Source organism: Diadema setosum, chromosome 15, assembly GCF_964275005.1.
Source record: "Diadema setosum chromosome 15, eeDiaSeto1, whole genome shotgun sequence".
Lineage (NCBI taxonomy): Eukaryota > Metazoa > Echinodermata > Echinoidea > Diadematoida > Diadematidae > Diadema > Diadema setosum.
Genome location: NC_092699.1, coordinates 35,115,388 through 35,135,407, shown reverse-complemented (window position 1 = coordinate 35,135,407; position 20,020 = coordinate 35,115,388). Strand labels below are relative to the sequence as shown.

At 39.4% G+C, this 20,020-nt stretch overlaps 1 protein-coding gene across 1 annotated transcript in view; it reads right to left on the bottom strand.

Moving 5' to 3' along the window:
* LOC140238824 (uncharacterized) overlaps positions 1-15,559 on the bottom strand; it is a 35,232-nt gene extending 19,673 nt beyond the window's left edge. Inside the window, exons 1-5 of the mRNA XM_072318723.1 lie at positions 15,249-15,559; positions 8,654-8,942; positions 6,393-6,475; positions 3,005-3,274; positions 1,162-1,221 (exon numbers count right to left, since the gene is read on the bottom strand). Of these exons, the coding sequence (XP_072174824.1) occupies positions 1,162-1,221; positions 3,005-3,274; positions 6,393-6,475; positions 8,654-8,942; positions 15,249-15,518 (972 nt within the window). The 5' untranslated portion in view covers positions 15,519-15,559. The remainder of the gene's footprint in view (positions 1-1,161; positions 1,222-3,004; positions 3,275-6,392; positions 6,476-8,653; positions 8,943-15,248) is intronic.
* Between the last annotated feature and the right edge of the window lie 4,461 nt (positions 15,560-20,020).

Genomic DNA, 20,020 nt, shown 5'->3' with positions numbered 1-20,020 from the left:
TGTTGGGGTTAAGTGGCAAATTTAACCCTAACTAGGCAAGGGGGGTTCCCTGAATGACCCACTCAACATTTGGCGCAATATGTTGCCATCGCAAAAAGGTACTGCCACAATGTTTCTTTTTTTCTTTCAAGTTTCTTGCATCTTTTGACATCAATTTGCAACACTTGGGAGCATGGTTTTTAAGTTGAGAGTATGCACACCATAAGTATGCCTTTTTGGAGCTTCCCTTAGTGTTTTATGTCAAATGGTCTGGTTTGATGCATGTATTATGCATAAATTAGCATAAATAATAGTCTTGCCTAGTTTAATAGGATTTAAAGACATAATTTGCCATTTGCAGATGAAATGAAAAACCAAGTTTTTAGTGCTTCAAAGTAGTTCTAAAATGTGAGTTAGGGATAGAAACAACCAATGTAAAAATTTGAATCAGTATAATTAATTTGAATTATTGTCAAATATACAAAATGTGAAAAGTTATAATAAAACGTTTCCAGACAAAACCATTATACAGTAATGATTTATTGAGAAAAATGGTGATATCTCCTTATATCTTTAGATTTTACTGCAAAATGTTTACATGGTATATTGGTAGGATGTTTTGTGATACAACTGACCTACACACATGCCTCAAATGTGATATCTCGAACATTTTTTAAATCACTGCTCCCAAAGGTAAACTGTACCTTTAAAGCTGGTAGAGGCAGACAAACATCAACATTTCCTTCCTCCTTTTCCAAAGAGTTGTGTCTCTTTCATAAGTTGGCTTTCATACAAATTGTTGGAGGATTCCCATCTACAGTGTACATGGTGGCACACTGAAGTGACTGACACTTTCCATATACTTCAGTTTTGGAACAAATGGTTTGATTTCCACAAAATCTAACTTAGTTCTTGAGAAAGGACAATTCCTACCATCTTGTGTCCTTATTGAATTTATGCCAGTCTGGGAGATGTGCACGGAATGTATTCTACAGATACAACATGACAAAATTTGATCCGTCCCCGACTGTGTACAGTGGTCATCCCTCTATAAAGTCCATTTCTTTCTTCTTCTTGTTTTTTTTCTGTATGTGCATGTGGCAACTATATGCAGGTTTTACTCTGTCTGCTCCAGAGTGGACGGTGTAGACGTGAAGAATAGAAATAACACCTCATACTCACTGTTAAAAGATCTGGATCCTTGGCGACTAAATCTGTTCCAACAGTATCCACATTACACATCTGAAATGAAAAACATAACACCGAGATAGAAGCTACCTGCTGCATTTGAAATCCGTTGCTGGTTTAAACCTGTCAAAATTGTTTAATACTTGATCATTATGAACAACTCAAAATAAATATGATGCAACAAGATGTACAGGTCAACCCACTGGGGTCAGCACAGCCAAAAACTACACAGACTTTTATTAGAATGACAACCTGTACAGCACCATACCAATTTTTGAATGAAATCCATTGGGAAGCAACACATCATTGAAATCACAGTTAAGTATTTCAATAACTGTTAATCTGGGCCAGTGCTCTTTGACCCCTGCGAGAGACAGATCAGCAGGAGTGCATTCATTAGAAATGATAAGCTGCTAGTTTTTCCTGTGTTATGAGTAAACAGAAAATTTTTCAAAGAAATTCCCCGAGATATGTGACTGGAGGTAAGCATTCCTCAAACTTTATCATTTGAGGAATTAAAGGGTGTGCACAGTCTGGTCGAGTGAGGATTTAGCTTTTAACATTTTACGAGATATTCAGAAACCACTCTATGAGATGTCAAAGAGCATGCAATTCTAAGGGGTATCAACAGTTTATTTGATGAAAATCGGTTTTGAAATGGCTGAGATATCCAAAAACATGGTGAAACAAAGAGATCCTAATAAAGTTGTGGCATGTCGCTTTTTCAAGCACTTTTTTGGATATCTCAGCCATTTGAAAACCAATTTTCATCAAATAAACGTTGAATCCTTCTTAAAGTTACATGCTCTTTCATACTTCATAAGAGGCTTTTCATTATCTCACTGGAGTAACTTAGGAATGTTCAAAACATGAATCCCCACCTCAACCAGTACTGTACAGTCCCTTTAAGTAAAAATAAAACAAAATGAAACTAGATGGAAAGAAAACCCCTCATCTTTACCACCATTCCTTCAACCATCACCACTATCACAAATACCATTACTACCATCACTGCCATGGCAGCCACCTGCACCATTACCATCACTACCACTACTACCACCATCACCACCATCACCACAATCATCACAGTACCACTATCACTGCTGCTACCACCACCCCCTACTAGCATCACAATCATCATTACTATCATCAACACTACCACCACTATCATCATCACCACCACTATCACCATCACCACCACTATCACAAGCACCATCATCACCATAATCACTACCACCATCACAATCATCTTCACCACTATCACAATCAACACTAACTACTACTATGTGTATCACCATCATCACTACCACCATCACCAACACCATCAGCACTATCGACATAACCACAACCACTACCATCATCATCACAACTACAATATCACCACTGCCACCATCACCACTATCACAATCAACACTACCACTACTATCGCCATCACTACCAACACCATCAACACCTTCACTATCCACATAACCACCACCATCACCACCAGACACTATCATCGCCACCACAACCACCATCACCACTACCATCACCATCATCATCATCATCATCATCATCATCATCATCATCATCATCATTATCACCATCACCACTTGACTCACTTCTGTTATGTCGTTTCTTTATCAGCAATAACGTTCGTGTTGGGAACCAGAACCAAAGTGCGCACTTATCAAAGGCACAGTTCACAGGCTGAAGAACTGGGAGACTGTCAGCGAAGGTGACAAACGCACTTGACAGAAGCAAAAACGTTGTTTTTCTTTTTCTTCTTGTCCTTCTTTGTCAAAAAAAAAAAAACCTCATTCATTTTTGTTTTAAATCAAAAGTTTTGAGCACTCACCATAGCCATGGTTCGAAGACTGAAGAGCTGGAGGCTGTCAGCGAAAGTGAGGGCAGCATTTCTCTGCTCCTCCTTATTCATCTCGTCCATTGCGCGCTGCGTAAAGGGCTCCTGGTGGAAGATGGGGAGCAGCCCCTGGGGCCGGTCCCCCAGCAGGTCCAGCTCATACTGCTCCACGCCCCCGCGGAACCAGTCCGTGACCATCTTCACCGCGTTGCCCTTGGTGACGTACTCGCAGAGCCGCAGAAACAGCTCTTTTTTCCTCGCAATCTGTCACGGAAACAATCGTGCGATGTGTCAAACTTACCTGCAAGGCATGACTTTACATGAATTTACATTGTACATTAGGACTTAAAAAGGGTGAAACGGGTCAACCAAGTCAATCTTGAGTTTTACATGTTTTCTGAAAGAGGTGTTTTTCTTCTACACTTTTCCTAAGTTTTGAATCATAAAACGAATGGGAAAGTGTGTTTTCGGGTCAATCCACGTCAAATCAACCAATTTTCAAATAATTTGTAACCCGACCTCCTTCAATTTTCTTTAAACTTGCACCACATGTTCCCCCAAGTGTCTGACGGAAGATTCTGAAATATTTTGCCCCAAGGTCAAACGGTTGCTAAGATACGGCTTCCCTTAGCAACCAATGCATGGTTGAACAATCGAGTTTAAATAAAATTTGCTATTTTTGATTGACTGCTGCAGCCAAGTTAGATGAGTTACATTGCTCATTTTTTGTAAACTGGAAGAACTTTATGATCCTAACATGCACCATACATGTATATATGGCGCGGATATGACTATCCGTTATTGCGCACGAGGTCACTGAAAACGGTGTTAAGCGTTAAAGTTAATGTTTTTGGGTGCATGTCTGGAAGCTGATAACTTCAAAATTCAATTAGCTTAGTACCCAATATTATGCATATTTAAAGACTCTCACTTGCTCTACAGACCCACCAAAAATCGGCCAAAAAGTATGCGTTGTTTTCTCGAAGGGCGCCCTCACAGTTGGATTTTTTTTTTCTCAAAAAGTTGCCAAGTTCAAGGTCACAAATCACCACTAGTCCCATCGAGGAGCGACACCAATTTTTGTGTACTGATAGACATTTACAGGTATGAATATTGTATTTTCATGGGTTACAAAAAAAAAAATGTTGTTACCAAAATGTTTAATAGCTGGTTTATGCATTCGAAAATGGTCATAAACATCCAAAAATTCATGTAAAATGGCATGTGAGATTTTAAGCATTGCACATTTCAAATTGTGATAAATCAGAGATGAAGTGCCAAGACACAATGGTATCTTCTGAGATGATAGGCTGTAATGAGTACCAAAAGGGCATGTATACATCACAAATTAAGTCTTAATAGCAATGACCTTGAAAATGCAGCTAAAAATCACAAAAAACAATAAATCGGTCAATTTTCCTTAACCGTAATGTTGTTAAAGTGTGTTTACATTGATATTTAGTTGTGTGCCCTTTCTTTATTAATGGTGACTTTAAGCTGAAAACTTCAAATCATGTTCCATTTTCATTCTATTTTAAGCTACAAATAGTAATTCAAGTCATCTCAAGATCTTTTGACCTTGACATTGTTTTGAAAATAGCTGTAAATTCTATGATATTAGCATATTCCCAACACACAGGATTTACACCACATTTCAAAATCAATTTTCTGTCAGACAGAATGCCTGATCATGGTTATATTTGCAGCATTGGTAGTCTGTAATGCTTATTTAGAGGATCTGGTATGAATTGATTTGTGGAACATGACAATGACCTTGAAAATATAGCTGAAAAACATAAAATCAATAATCATTCAAATTTCCAGTAATTATATGGTATTTACACCGACTTTGAATTGTGTGTCATTTTAATATTAATAATGACTTATAGCTCATAATTGCAAAATCATCTTCCATTTTTGTTCTGTGTGGTACAGATTAACCCATGAGGACGGTTTGATTTTACCACAACATGCATTTTCCATGTAGACACTTGCCCGTGTATACTCAGGACTCGTCCTCAACGGGTTTAAGTGCACAGTACTTGTACTGCGGAGCCTCTTTTCTCAGTTCACACTTTTCAACAGTGTGTGACTTCTTTCCAATATTTAGATAGGTTAGGGGAGTCCATTTGAATTGAGTTATATATCATTCTAAAACTTAGAGTCTGCTCTTTTAGAATCTGCCCTAAACTAAAAATCCATGTCTGGCAACTTTTTGTTGGTTTTGTGATGCAGGGTCACACATTGCCACCAACTCAAAATTACACCCACACCCAAAACTCTTGACGCATACAATAAAAATCTACTGGCTACCCAGAAATTTTTGGTCATGGCCAAAAAACACTATCACAGTAAAAAATACATTCAAAAAAAAAACATGTCTGCATGACTTCCTGCTTCTGCTGTAAAATCTCTAATCATCTCGGATTTCTTTTGCTCATTTACTGGATATTTTTATCCTGTTTCTTTATTGAGGCTACTACATGTACACTTGGAATGTTTGGTCTTCAGTTGAGACCTTCTGGCTCTAAATTTTCTTGTTTGTTTGAAATCAAAGAGAGCCACCCACTAATGTTATTTTGTTTACTTCGTGTTTGAAGTACATGTATCATATGTGTGTGTATGCGTGGGTGGACGTGGGAGGGGTAGTTCTTGTCAGTTCTATCCTTCCACTCGGCCTCCTTGGACCATAGGTTAAGGACTCCGCCTTCTTGGACCATAGCCAAGGACTCCGCCCACATTTGCACCCCAACCACAAACTTCTGCCTGCCGTGATGTTTGTCTTACTTTTATCATCACTGGGGCGACAAGACCTCGTACAATAAGGCAAATGTTCAGGAGAGCCAAAAAACATGGCGGCCAAAGCACTGTAGTGAATGGGACAGACTTTCCTTAGACATGCCGTGGTGGCTTCATTTTGGGGGTAAGACAGTTAGGATACGGACAGGACATCACCAAACTGATAATTTGACCAATAATCCAAAAAAGTAACTTTCACAAAAACTTCAGATACAACGTCTTGCTACCCCAGCGACGATCATGTATCATACCGTTTTTCAAGGTTGACAGTTGTTTGGTTGTCACTACTATACTAGTTACATTATACATGATTGACCGAACAGATTGTGACAAAATTAGGAAATTAAAATACTGTCTGTGAAGGAAGTGGGTGATAAAAACTACATCTTTTTTAAAGTACTTTCAACTATTTTTTCTTTTAATGAAAATCATGTACGTATAAAGACTACAGCTTCCCCACTGTATGATTTTTACAAATACCCAAACTAGAAGGCCTCACTTCTGAAAGCCATTTCAACGACGTTTACAACTTTTTCCAGATAAACACTTCCTCCATAAATCAAGAGATCACCCATCCATTTACCCTTTTTGCTGCAGCAACGTCTGCCGTAGCACAGTGATATAAAATGTGAAGAGCGAAGGAAATCATCATAGGTCTTGTTGATTCTGAGGGGGAAAAAGAGAAATGAAAGCAAGAGATGTAGAGTTAGGGGATGACTGAAATTTGATGTAAATAGGGACCTAGTTTGTAGTTCTCTTCCTTACAGACTGGCTTTATACACGATCAAGGGTCTGTGAATTGCTTATCAGTGGGGATGATTCCAAGTCATACAAGCGACAATTTCTGTCCATTAAGGTCAAACGCATGAGCTGCGTTTGAGCGCTCTAAAGCGAACCAAAAGTGAATTGAACTACAACATACAGCGTACTGTACCGTACTGTACCAGATTTAGAGTGTTCAAGCGCTCTGTTGAGAAAGCATACCTCATTAGCTATTTTAAGAAGAGGTCAAACATTTTGTACAGCAAAAGGGTCATTCACCTGGCGCGCTTGTACTACTTACAGTTGTCCCGAACAAAGAGAAAGATTCTTTGCATTGTGACACATGCGCATGATACGTGCATGCTTTACAGCGAAGTTTTGGTTAGTCTTTGGTACACTTTTGGAGCACATCAAGAAGTGGTCCACTTTTGGCTTGGTATAGTACGGTACGGTACACTTTAGGAGCCTTCGAGCGCTCCTCTGGTGCGGGTACAGTACGGTACAGTTCGCTTTAGAAGAGCACTCAAAAGCACCTATGAACTATGTATGAGAGTGATATACAGTGTTACTCTCTCGCACTTTTAGATGGCTTTCCTCTGACAATTAACAGCTTTAATGATGAAATACACACACAGATTAACATGTGCAATACACAGGACAAAAGTCAATAACAAACAATGGAATCCCCTTGCAGAATGAAGCTCTTCACCGAGTGAGCAAGTTTTTAATAGTGATAACTTAGAACCCTGTTACACACAGCCGGCCCCAAGTCAGCTTTTCGTATGTGTAAACAGTCACACAAAAGTGGGGCCGGCCTCAGGCCAACTCCACTTCAGGCCACTTCTGGAAGTGGTCTGAGGTCAGCCATGGCCAGCCTCAGGACAGCCCCGCTATACAGTATGCGTAAACGGTACCGGGCCTGAGGCCAGCTTTTGGAGCTGCATGCGGTTAACTGGTCACATGACCTTCGGGAGGGGCGAGAGTGCGGTGGAGTATCGAAACAGAGTAGGGAAAGGCGACATGAGGTGGGCCCATGTGTAAACAGGGTCCATGAGGAGCATAGTTGCTTGAGCCTGCCGGCCCCGAAGCTCATTGTGTAAACGGTCCACAAAGCAGCCTTGGGCCAGCCATGAAAAGCAGGCCTCAGGGTAGCTACACGCAGCCGCTGTAGCGACAGCGGCTGCACCTCTATTCCTTCGCAGACGTTGCCATTTTTCAGTGTGGTTGTGCGACTCCTTCATGAATATCTTTATTAATCGTGGAAAACTAAAATACAAGGAATTATCGTAATCTACAGTTGTATGATAATCATTCAATAATCGGTATGCGATTTTTTGTTTAATTACGTCAAAAACTCACCGAAATCTGTGGCTGAAATCAGGTCTGTAAACGTCCTTATTGCTTCACTCCTCATCTGCGTGTTATTTGAATGGCATTCACTCTTGTATACTACAACGTACAACGTAGGTAGTCGGAGAGGCACCCTCTAGCTCTCCGACTACCTACGTGTCTGAAGGAGTCACACAACCACACTGAAAAATGACAACGTCTGCGAAGGAATAGAGGTGCAGCCGCGTCGCTTTGCGACAGCGGCTGCGTGTAGTTAGCCTCAGGGCGCCTTTCATGTGCAACATTAACACGGATCTTATAAGGTGTACGTACGGTTTGTATTCAAATATAAAAGCAAACAATGACTCTCAAGCCAGTATGGAAAACCGTTACGCTCTTGTTTTTCTTGATGAATGATTCTGTCATATTCTACATGTATCAAATCATTTTATGCCATGTACTTCAAGAGGTTTCCATTTTCATGGATTTTAGCTGGGTGCTTTTTGGTAAAATGAAGCACGCAAATATTTTTGCATGCCACATGTTCCGGTAGTTAATGTCCTGATTCCACAGAATCGAAAACAAGCAAAATCCATCTTGACCAGCTGCAAATACAAAGTATATGAGCACGAAAAATTACTTGTGCGAAAATATACACTCTTGCAGTAATGGGTTCAGAAATCACCCAATTTACACCAAATATCAGATGAATCTACATATACCAAGAAACTCCCCTCTGGGGACAAAACTTACCCATGGCATGCTTGACCACAACGTCCAGGAAGCTCTTGTTGGACAGGACAGCGTTGAGAAAGGGCCGAGTCTTCTCCTCCGTCGGGCAGATATAGTTGCTGCCCAGAATGTTGCTGGTCAGTTCCAGGCTGTGCAGGTGGACGGACTCCCAGGCGTCCCCCAGGATGCTGCTGGCGTCGCTCTGGGTGACCTCCTCGGGCACCTGGATGCGCAGCAGTAGGTTCACGACATCGAAGATGCCGCACGTGATGAAGAGTTCGATGAGCTCTGGCCACTCCATCTTGAGGAACTGAGCATGGAGGAGATGCAAAACTACAGTCAATCATGGCATCAGATTAGTCGAATATTGCTTAATTAACATAAAATTCCTACATTTTCCTTCATGTGTTCCTCTTCTTGATACTCCTGTACACAAACCTTGAACTTCACTTTTTTTTTAAAAGTCAGACCTTTTTTTTTTTCAGTTCCAACTGATTTGAGACAGTATATGCGAGGTTGACTGCATTATGTACTTCAGTTTTAATATGTACATGTACTACACATGTACTGAAATCTCAGCTCTACTTGGTAGCAATTATAAGGTGTTTAAAAATGGGCTTAACGCAGGAAACTGCCTTACAATACAGTACACCTTCATGGAATCGTAAGCTCATGAATTGGCAAATGTGTACCAGCTGACCTTACAGTGCAGCTGCTAGAACTTAAACTTGGAGAATTCTGGCTGCCAGTGTTGACAAACAAGCAAACTGTGCGATTCGATTTTATGGTACGTGTGAACTGTGATTTCGCAATCTTGCACTTTGTGGTCTTTTGCCTGTGTGACTACAGCTGACGAGTCCTCAACAGTTGCAGCTCTTCAAAGGCATAATTTACCTTTTGCAGATGAAACGAACACCCAGCATTAGTGCTTCAAAATAGTTCTAAAATGTGAGTTAGGGATAGAAACAACAAATGTAAAAATCTGAACCAGTATTTACAATCAATGTTAAGTATTGTTAAATATACAAAATGTTAACAATAGATAAATAAAAATGTTTCCAGACTAAACCGTCTACAGAGTACAGTTACAGTTTAATGAGAACCAGAAATGTCGCTATGGCGACTGGTATGCCTCCGCCATAATGCATGGTTCTCCTAAAGGCCCGGTCCCACTGCACTTACGGATGCAAAGAGGATGTAAAGCGTACAAAAAATCTTGCTATCCGTTGGAAAACGCTACGAATCCGCTGTGTACCCATCGCATACGTGTTTCATCCGCTCTATCCATCGAGCATCCGTCCACTGTGATTTCATCCGCGCAAAAAACTTTTAGAACGGATGAACTTTCCGCTGTGTACGATGTAAATCCGCGACATACGAGCAACAAACGTTGTACACACGTGCCTACCCACGTCCGTTCTATTTCCGTTCTGTTACCGCCAATTTTCGCCAATTTTGTCAATTTCTGGAGCGGATGAAAGCGGATAAAGCCATCCCCGAAATTTTGCTCGTCCGCTGTGTCCTTTCTGCATGGATACGCTTTGTGTCCGTCGGCCAGTGGGACCAGGCCTTAATAGGTCTATAGTACATGTGGACAATTTGTGATTACATTTTCACAAAATTGGCACAATATTAAAATAACAATTTTGTCACAAATGTGTTGAATGTTCACCTTCCTTGACCTAGGTTTAATTGGATGAATAGGAGAGGATGTATTTGGAGATTTAAGAACTTTAACTTGACTTTGATCCATTCTGATTCATGAGTTTATGAACTGAGTAATTTTCAAGGTACGGAGAAAAAGTGCAATTTCTGTATTGAATAGTAAATTGTTGTAATTTTCATCTGGCCTTTGACCCTAAAATTCATATTAAGATAATCACTGTCAGGCAGAACATGCATATGTAGTAAGTTTCAAGATAACTTAAACCATTTCTTAGAAATGGAGGAAACAGTTCAGTACTTTCCCTTGATCTTTGACCTTTTGACCTTTGAGGCAAAAAAAGAAACAAGAGACCCGCGGGTCTAGCGCTCACCTGAGTATTGCAAGTTCACCTTTCACGCAGTCACTAATTTAAATTATTCAAAGCTCTACCAAAATTTGATCAGGCATTTGCAAGTAGAAGATGAAAATGTACAATAAGGGCCCAAATTTTTTAAGATTCTTTAATTTGGGGGGATTGGGGCCCCCTTGGGCCCTTTGGGTGGGGCATGGTGCCCATTTTGATACATTGAGATCCTGGCCCCCTAGGGATGCTACCTGCCAAGTTTGATGAAAATCCATCATGAGGTTTTCAGGAAGAATATGAAAATGTACAATTCAGGCCCCCATTTGGACCATCCCAGCCAAACCCCTCCCCCCCCCCCCCCCCCCTGAAGAGGGGCACCACTGGATCTACTATGAACAAACTTGAAACTACAGTCATTAATGTACTCACTCATAGTATTATCTTAGCTCTATAACTTCTAATTCTAGAGAAGATTTTTAAAGATTCCTCCATTTTGGGGCGTTTGGGCCCCCCTGGGTGGGGCATGGTGCCCATTTTAACAAATTGAGTTCCTAACCCCCTAGGGATGCTACATGCCAAGTTTGGTGAAAATGTGTCATGGGGTTCTCAAGAAGAAGATGAAAATGTACAATTTAGGCCCCATTAGAACCCCTCCCATCCCAACCCCCCTACCCTGGGTCCCAAGGGGGGCAGCACCCCTGATTCTGCCATGAACAAACTTGAAACTACAGTCATCAATGTACTAAGTCATAGTATTAACTTAGCTCTATCACTTCAGGTTCTAGAGAAGAAGATTTGTACAGATTCCTTCATTTTGGGGGGTTTGGGCCCCCCTGGGCCCCCCCCCCCCCCCCCCCCCCCCGGGGGGCCCCTGGGTGGGGCATGGTGCCCATTTTAACAAATTGAATTCCTAACCCCCTAGGGATGCTACCTGCCAAGTTTGATGAAAATCGGTCTTGGGGTTTTCAAGAAGAAGATGAAAATGTAACAAGTTTACGCACGACGGACGAAGGGCGATCGCAATAAGCTCACTTGAGCCTTTGGCTCAGGTGAGCTATGAAAAAAAGAATTAACAGAGAATCTCTATTGGGTTATACATGTACATGAATACACCAAGTGTAAAAAAAAATAATCCTGCTGGCACTGCATAAATACATACGAGGGAAATAGTAAAATTTTGAAGTGTTGCCCTTGACCTTTGACCCCTGACCTTTGACCCCATGAACCTTAAATTCTCTAGATAATCACTGCCAGTCAGTACATGTTCCATGAAGATACCTTGAACAATTTCCAAGGTACAGAGAAAAAAGTGAAATTTTCATATAAAATTTTTACTTGACCTTTTGACCTTTGACCTCATGACCTCGAACTTTCACCAGAGAATCTTAATTGGGTACATACACTATTAAAGTTTCAAGAAAATATCTTCAGGCAATGCATAGATATGGAGGAAATAATGAAATTTTACGTATTTGACCTTGAGCATGTGCACCCAAAAGTTGATAGGCACAACTTCACCTCCTAATACACATACACGCCAAGTTTCATTACGATACCTCAAAAGGTTTTTTAGTTATGCTTGCCACAAAATTCATTACGGACGGACGGAAGGATGTACGGAAGGACAACCCGAAAACATAGTGCCTCCGGCACCACTTCGTGGTGGAGGCATTAAAATGATGATAGCTCATTAGGCTTTACTGCAAAAAATTTATATGGTAGGATGTTTTGTGATCCAACTGACCTACACATTGATGCAGCAAAAGTGATATCTTGAATATTTTTTAAATCACTGCTCCCAAAGGTAAACAGGACCTTTAAGCAGCTACACGTACAATGTACCATTACGTATGTGGGTGTACATGTACACATGTACACAGTATGCTCTACGTCTCTACACCCAAGTAAACCCAAGTTAGAATCAGCATCAGCATTTTATTATAGGTATATCTTCTATAGTAGGTAGTCCTGTCGAGACTTCCGGTCATTCTTTCGAGTTGTACATGATCCTAACAAAAACTTGTAACTAGTTACAGCGTACCTGCATGGAGGGTGAATGGACATACACTGTAATTCTTTATGGAAGAGACTGGTGTAGGGAGGACCTGTGCCTGCCCAACCTGGACTTGAAATTCAAATGAAGGACCAAGATTACTGATGAAGAGAGACTGTTCCAAGATTAAACCACTCTTTGACTGAAAGTAAATCTTTTATAAGGTTTCCCCTAAAAATACCACCTTCCATTTGATTAGACAGAAAAATCTGTCTAGGTCTGGAAGAGTTTTTAAATAATTTCTTTGACATATAATGGCTCTCCTTTGGGGATTCTGTGAAGCCAGACATCGTCTCCGCGCAGAACACACCCAAGACAACAAGATACAGACCAATCTTTCAGGTCAATCATTTAAAAGGGATGGTCTAGTTTTGGTTGAGATCGGGATTCAGGTTGAGTGTTGGTTGAGATATCCAAAAAAAAAAGTGTGGTCCTAACAAAAGGTGGGACTCATACTTATTAGGACCACTTTGTTTTATTTCAATTTTGGATATCTCACCCACTGTTTTCAAAACCAATGTTCACCAAATAAACTTTGAATTCCAATGATATGCTCTTACAATGGCACATATGGATGTACAATTGTATGCTCTGTAGACTGTACTTTAGGTCCATGATTTCACTAATTACACGCAAAAAGTTAAAACCTGAATCCCCATCTCCACCAAAACTACTTGTACATAATTTATTTTCTTCACCCCAGAATTTACGGCTCAGTTTTGAACGGTAGATGTACAATGCAGACATTATTATCAAAGAATGGTCAAAACAGACGGCCTCCCGGATGGGACAATACAGCTATCTCACACATGCGCAGATAAAACACCTTTTTTTTTTTTTTTGCCTGATTAACATTCTCTAGCCTATAGACCTCTCTACAAAGGAATGGTTAGAAATAAAAGGAAGAACAGAAAAAAGGGGAAAGAAGGCCATAGTATTGTTAGTACAGAAACTCGAAACAAACATTGGTGTATTAACCCTGGGGCACTCCTTGTACACTACACTAGCCTGACCAGACGCTGTCGCTATAGTATACAGCCACTGGGCTGTGTATACTTAGGCTGTGTAGTATAGACGTTACACAGTTATACAACACGAAGCGTTAGGGCTGGTCGCAATTTCACAAGTTAGCATTGGTGGGGCCTGTTCATGTCGTTCTTTAATATTCAGGAACTCACCATTCATAATAACCTGGAATGGATATAGATCTATGTATAATGTAGACATCTAGGCCCCCTGGCCCTACTAGTACTAGATGTTGTATGGTTGAGGGGTCTAGATATCGCGCACGAAAATTTGAAATGCTCTTATAATAGAAGTTATTCCATAATCGTAACCTGAATTTCTCAATGAATATCACGAAAATGCAGAAAAATCACCTCCCAGAATCTCCTGATGATATGATGACGGAGTAGTGCGCTGTCGCCGTTTGTATGTCGGACTTAATTTTATGCGTTCAATTTCTCGGGGTATGTAAAGGTCGCGCAGCTGCCCTATGTAGTTTCATGCGTGAAAGTGTCTGCCCCTCTCTGCAGCTGTAACGTGCTTCGGCTTTCGTAGAATATTATAAATGATCGATCGAACAAATTACGAATTCTATCGGCTACGATCATACAAACGAGACAAGCGAGACGACATGTCTAGGCTACAACATCCTTTAAAAAATTTTAAGCTAAGGTAGGTAAATTATAAGGTAAAAAATGGGAAATTTAGTGAAAATTTTGTTCCAAAAAATTGGAAATTTAGTGAAAAATTTGTTTGAAATCAAAATTTCTTACCTGCTTCCTTCTCATGTGTAGCGGTTGTCAGGTATGTTTATTCCATGGGCGTATCGGCAAATTTTGCGCTTAGTCCTACGCGTAATATTGCTTGCTATACGCAGTTACGCTATGCGCGATCATTAGGTCCCTGCGCGAGACCTAGTACCCTTACTATACACTACGTCAGAGGTACAGTAATTTACTATCTAGACCCGTCTACATGCATGGTCTAGTAGTAGTACTCAGTACTACTACTAGTATAGACGATCTAGTACTAGTAGTAGTAATATAGTACAGTATTTTAATAACGTTAGTAAAATTTACGAGTAGGCCTACTATGGTCTATAGGATCATGGGATAGCTAGTAGGCCTAGGCCTAGTATACAATACTTAGGCTCTAACAATAACTGTTACTAGTGTTAGCAATGGTTAGATCTACTCTCTTAGAGGTCTACAAGATGAAGATCACACTGAACTTGCAAAGACTTTTAGAGCATTGGTTTCTAATGTTTCTTACTGTTAGTTGTAGACATCTACAGTACTTACTACTTGCTTGTGGGAGGAGCAGCTGTAATTAGATCTAACGCTGTTAGAGGTACTACGGTTTAGGCACTCCTTAATTCGTAATTAGGGTAGGCCCTAAATTTATATTGTTGTAATAATTCACCAACACTTGGGCCACAAAAAAACAAAAAAAAAATCGTTGCAACAAAACACAGAAGTAAAACAGATTCCATATTTGACTAGGCAGTCCTGAATAACGAAAATGACGACAGTTAAGGGGAGCAGTTTACCGTTGTTTTATCAGTCATCATCATAATTCTGACGATTTTCGAGACGGCCTTTAGAACACGAGTTTGCTGCCTCCGCCATTCGTGGTTGCGACCAAGCGTGAGTTGGACTGCTTCTGCTTCTGAGGGGCTGGAGTCGTATGTTACGCTTCGAAACAATTTCCTCAGGCATTTGCTCCTGGATTTTTGCCCATCATTCAAAGCTGATACTAAGATATGCAGCTGATCTTCAAATGTGGACACTTTTCGTTTTTCCTTCCCGTTGTCGCCCATTTTGCCGATATTTCATTGGGTTTCCTAAGCACTGTCGACATCTGTTCCAGTTAATCTACAGTGCTACTTCTGCATTTTCGACTCGTGCGCGTACTGGACGATCGCACACAGTTGTATACATCAACACTGCAGCATGCACTACCGTACTCACGTGTGTAATAAGAATGCCGTGGGTTGCGACATACGCATGTACACATACAATGCATGCATACCACTCACAACTTCATGCATATCGGACGTACACAAAACCTGCTGCTGGTGGGGGGGGGGGGGGGGGGGGGGGTGGTGTTGGTGGTGGCAAAGAGAGTGTTCTGGGCCCCGTTTTATCAAAAGATAAAATCGATTTTAAATTTCCTTTCACACAGGCTGTCATAGACTTACAGTTGAAATAAACTTTATAATAAATTTTAACTCTTCATAAAACAGGGCCCTGGACTATAAGAGCTCTGCACGTTCAGATCGCGAGTTGGCGTGCTTTTAAAGGTATATTTAAAGCAGAGCCTTTGTTTGTACAAGTTGTCAAAGAGATTTTTCTCCTCAACAGCTCTTTGATACCAGTTAGTACAGTAACTGTATTATGCGAAGACTTATTTTGGAAGTCAAGGTACATCCGTAAATTACTCTGCATGGATGTTAAAACGGAACAACGTGTGTATAAGTACACGAAAGATTCAATGTCTTACATGTTTCATAAGTAGAACTACCCAGTACTAGTATATTGTTTCACATCGGTCATGGAATTTACTAGGGAAACAAAAATGGGAGCGTGGGTATAGCTGCACTCTAGTTTCAGTTTCAGTTTCAGTTTTAGTTTCGGTTTATTCAATGTTGTTTTCAGTTTGTGATTCCCGATGTGCAATACTTTTAGTCTTGCTTGCGAGTGGAGTAATTATGAGCATGACCTTTTTATGTTACAACGGAGGGACTGAGAAGGCAATAAACTAAATTCACTGCATGTAGGTTTGAAACATCAAGGATCCAAGATGGAGAATATGGAAGTCATCATATTTTCAACAATTTGTTTTCAAAAAATTCTTTTTAAGTGTGTGAACTTCAGGACCTTTAAGAAGTACTTATTCTTGTATAGTACTAAGAACTTCCATAGAGATTCTAATTTTGTAAAGTGACTCTCCGTCATCAACCACGCCTAAATAATTTTTAGCAGGCTTTTGATATTTCATCAATTCTTGCAGATCTATTTTGGGTATTTTTGGTACAAAAACGTGATGAGACTCGATGGTCCACTTTATTTAAATACAACAGCTAGGTTAAATACAGGTATGAGATCGGAGAGTAACATCTCGGAGACAGGCTTGGTTAATATTACCGTCCTTTTCACATTATCAAAATCGACTTAAGATTATGGTATAGGACCCTCAGTACAACCAATTGGTTTTTTTCCCCCAGTTTTATCAGACTATCAGGATTCACTTCAAATAATAATAATTATGATTATTGTTATCAAAGTTTCCGGAAAATTCTCTTGTCACAAATATATAACTATATTATGGAAAAGTCTTGCAACATTTTTGTTTTCACTATAGACTTCTATAGGAAGTTAGGATACCATTGAAGGCACCGTGGCACAACATTTGTAAGGCGATCTTATAACTTTTACAATCGACTCATTTATTTATTTGTTGTTGTTTTTCTGAAGCATCCCCCTCCCCATTCGGTCCCGAGCCGGGCGAAAGGATTTTTATTTATTTATTTGTTTTTTAACATTTAGGACAACTTATATACAAACTTACCAACAATTCTCTCCCATCTGTGTTTGAGTCCATGTTCATTAAAAATAGATCTGTTTATTTTTACCCTGCCCGGCAATCAAAGTCATTTCATTTTCCATTAACTAGGACTATTTTTGCAAAACCTATGTTTTATTTTTCTGGCCCCAAATGTTTGGAATTCTCTCGATAACAGTATGAAAGAAGCTTTAAGTTTAAAAACGTTCACAATCAAATCGTTCATATATTCTTATATAGCGCAATGAGTTACATTAAATTTAGTATTTTTGATAAGCCTTAACTTTGACTTCTCTTTCTTATTCGTCATACTCATTTTAACCTATTCCTTTTTATGCCTCCGCCACGAAGTGGTGCCGGAGGCATTATGTTTTCGGGTTGTCCGTCCGTCCGTCCTTCCGTCCGTCCGTAATGAATTTTGTGGACAGGGTAACTATCAAAACCTTTTGAGGTATCCTAATGAAACTTGGCATGTATGTGTATTAGGGGGTGAAGTTGTGCCTATCAACTTTTGGGTGCACATGCTCAAGGTCAAAGGTCAAGGTCAAATACATAAAATTTCACTATTTCCACCATATTTATGCAATGCCTGAAGATATTTTCTTGAAACTTAGTGTATACATGTATTACCCAATTAAGATTCTCTGGTGAAAGTTTGGGTCGTGAGGTCAAAGGTCAAAAGGTCAAGTAAAAATATTAAAACTCCACCTTTTTTCTCTGTACCTTGGAAATTGTTCAAGATATCTTCATGGAACATAGTATACATGTACTGACTGGCAGTGATTATCTAGAGAATTTAAGGTTCATGGGGTCAAAGGTCAGGGGTCAAATGTCAAGGGCTACACTTCAAAATTTTACTATTTCCCTCATGTTTATGCAATGCCAGCAGGATTTTTTTTTTTTTTTTTTTTTTTTTTTTTTTTACACTTGGTGTATGCATGTGTAACCTAATAGAAATTCTCTGGAAAGTATTTTTTTTCTTTTTTTTGCCTCAAAGGTCAAAAGGTCAAAGATCAAGTGAAAGTGCTGAACTAACATTTTCCTCCATATCTCGGAAGTGCATGGCTCACGTTATCTTGAAACTTACTACATATTTATGCATGTTCTGCCTGACAGTGATTATCTTATGAATTTTAGGGTCAAAGGCCAGATGAAAATGGTAACAATTTACTATTCAATACAGAAATTTCACTTTTTTTTCCATACCTTGAAAATTACTCAATGCATAAATGTATGAATGGGTCAAAGTCAAGTTAAAGTCCTTAAATCCCCAAATACATGCTCTCCTATTCATCCAATTAAACCTAGGTCAAGGAAGGTGAACATTCAACACATTTGTGACACACTTGTCAATCTAATATTTTGCCAATTTTGTGAAAATGTAATCACACATTATCCACATGTACTATCTAGAAGTTAGGAGAATCATGCATTATGGCGGAGGCAGTCCAGTCGCCATAGCGACATTTCTAGTTATATTTATCTCAGTGATCCATTGCATCTTGTGCCTTATATTGCGTGTGCTGGTATAGACCCTCCAACTCCTCTTCCTTCTCGCCTTTTCCCTGTCTTTTCCTGTTCTCATATCTCTTTTTGTTTCTCCTTCCAAGTTATTTCCTTCTTTTCCTTCACTCTGTTTGTTCTTGCTCTCTCTCTCTCTCTCTCTCTCTCAAGAGAGCTTATTTGTGTTTGTCTGTCTGTTTGTTTGTATAAGTAAGTTTTCATTCCAGTGTTCCACGTCCCACAAGCTTGGCTTTTTAGTGGAACCTTCTTTTCCGTCGTTATGATTACTTACTTTTTTGTTACCTTAACAAAGTGTGTATGTATCCTTTTTTTAATATCATTCCTGTATATACTTTATTGTATTCGACAAACTGTTCTTATCAGATGAATGAAAGTCAAATTGACAACTTGTACCGCGTTGAATCATGTTGTCGGTTTTTTTTTTCTTTGATGGAAATAAATTAATAAACTATTGAATTGAAATTGGAAATGAATTAATAAACTATTAAATTGAAATAAATTGAATTGATTTGAATTGAATTGAATTAAGTATGTATGTATGTGTGCGTTTATTTTTTTCTTCCTAAGATCTAAACTTGCTTTTATGTTGTTATTTATTCATTTTGTCCTCGAGGACACTGCAAAATACAAGCTTGGCTTTGTCTCCTCCATTTCAATGCAATTTTAATTTTAATTCAATTTCATCTGTGATGCGTATTATTGTTAATTTCACGTATTTTTATTCGTTACGACATTGTATTGATACTGTGCAATTTTGTGTATGTATTTTGCATTATTGGAATTGAAATAAACGAAATGAAATCAAATCAAATGAAATCAAATCAAATCAAATTAAATTAAATCAAATTAAATGAAAATGAAAACGAAAAGGACTTGTGAGATCCGAGATCTCCCTCCCTCTACCAGGAGTTATCTTCCCCTACATCGGGTCTGATGATGCGAGAAGGCAATATGTCGATCTCGTCTTCTCGACTTCTTGGGTCAGAGAAGGGAGAGAAGGTTTGTTGTGAGGCCACGTCTTCCAGCCTTCTCAGAACAGAACCACATGGCTAGAAAACAAACTCTCATAGTCATTAAAGGGATGGTACAGTTTTAGTTGAGATGGGGCTTCAGGTTTCCAACATTCAACATTATTTCTGATGATGATTTTTTAGATGATGAGATAGTTATTTTGAAATATGAAAGAGCATTATAATATTCTCAAAGGAATTCAAAGTTTATTCGATGAAAATT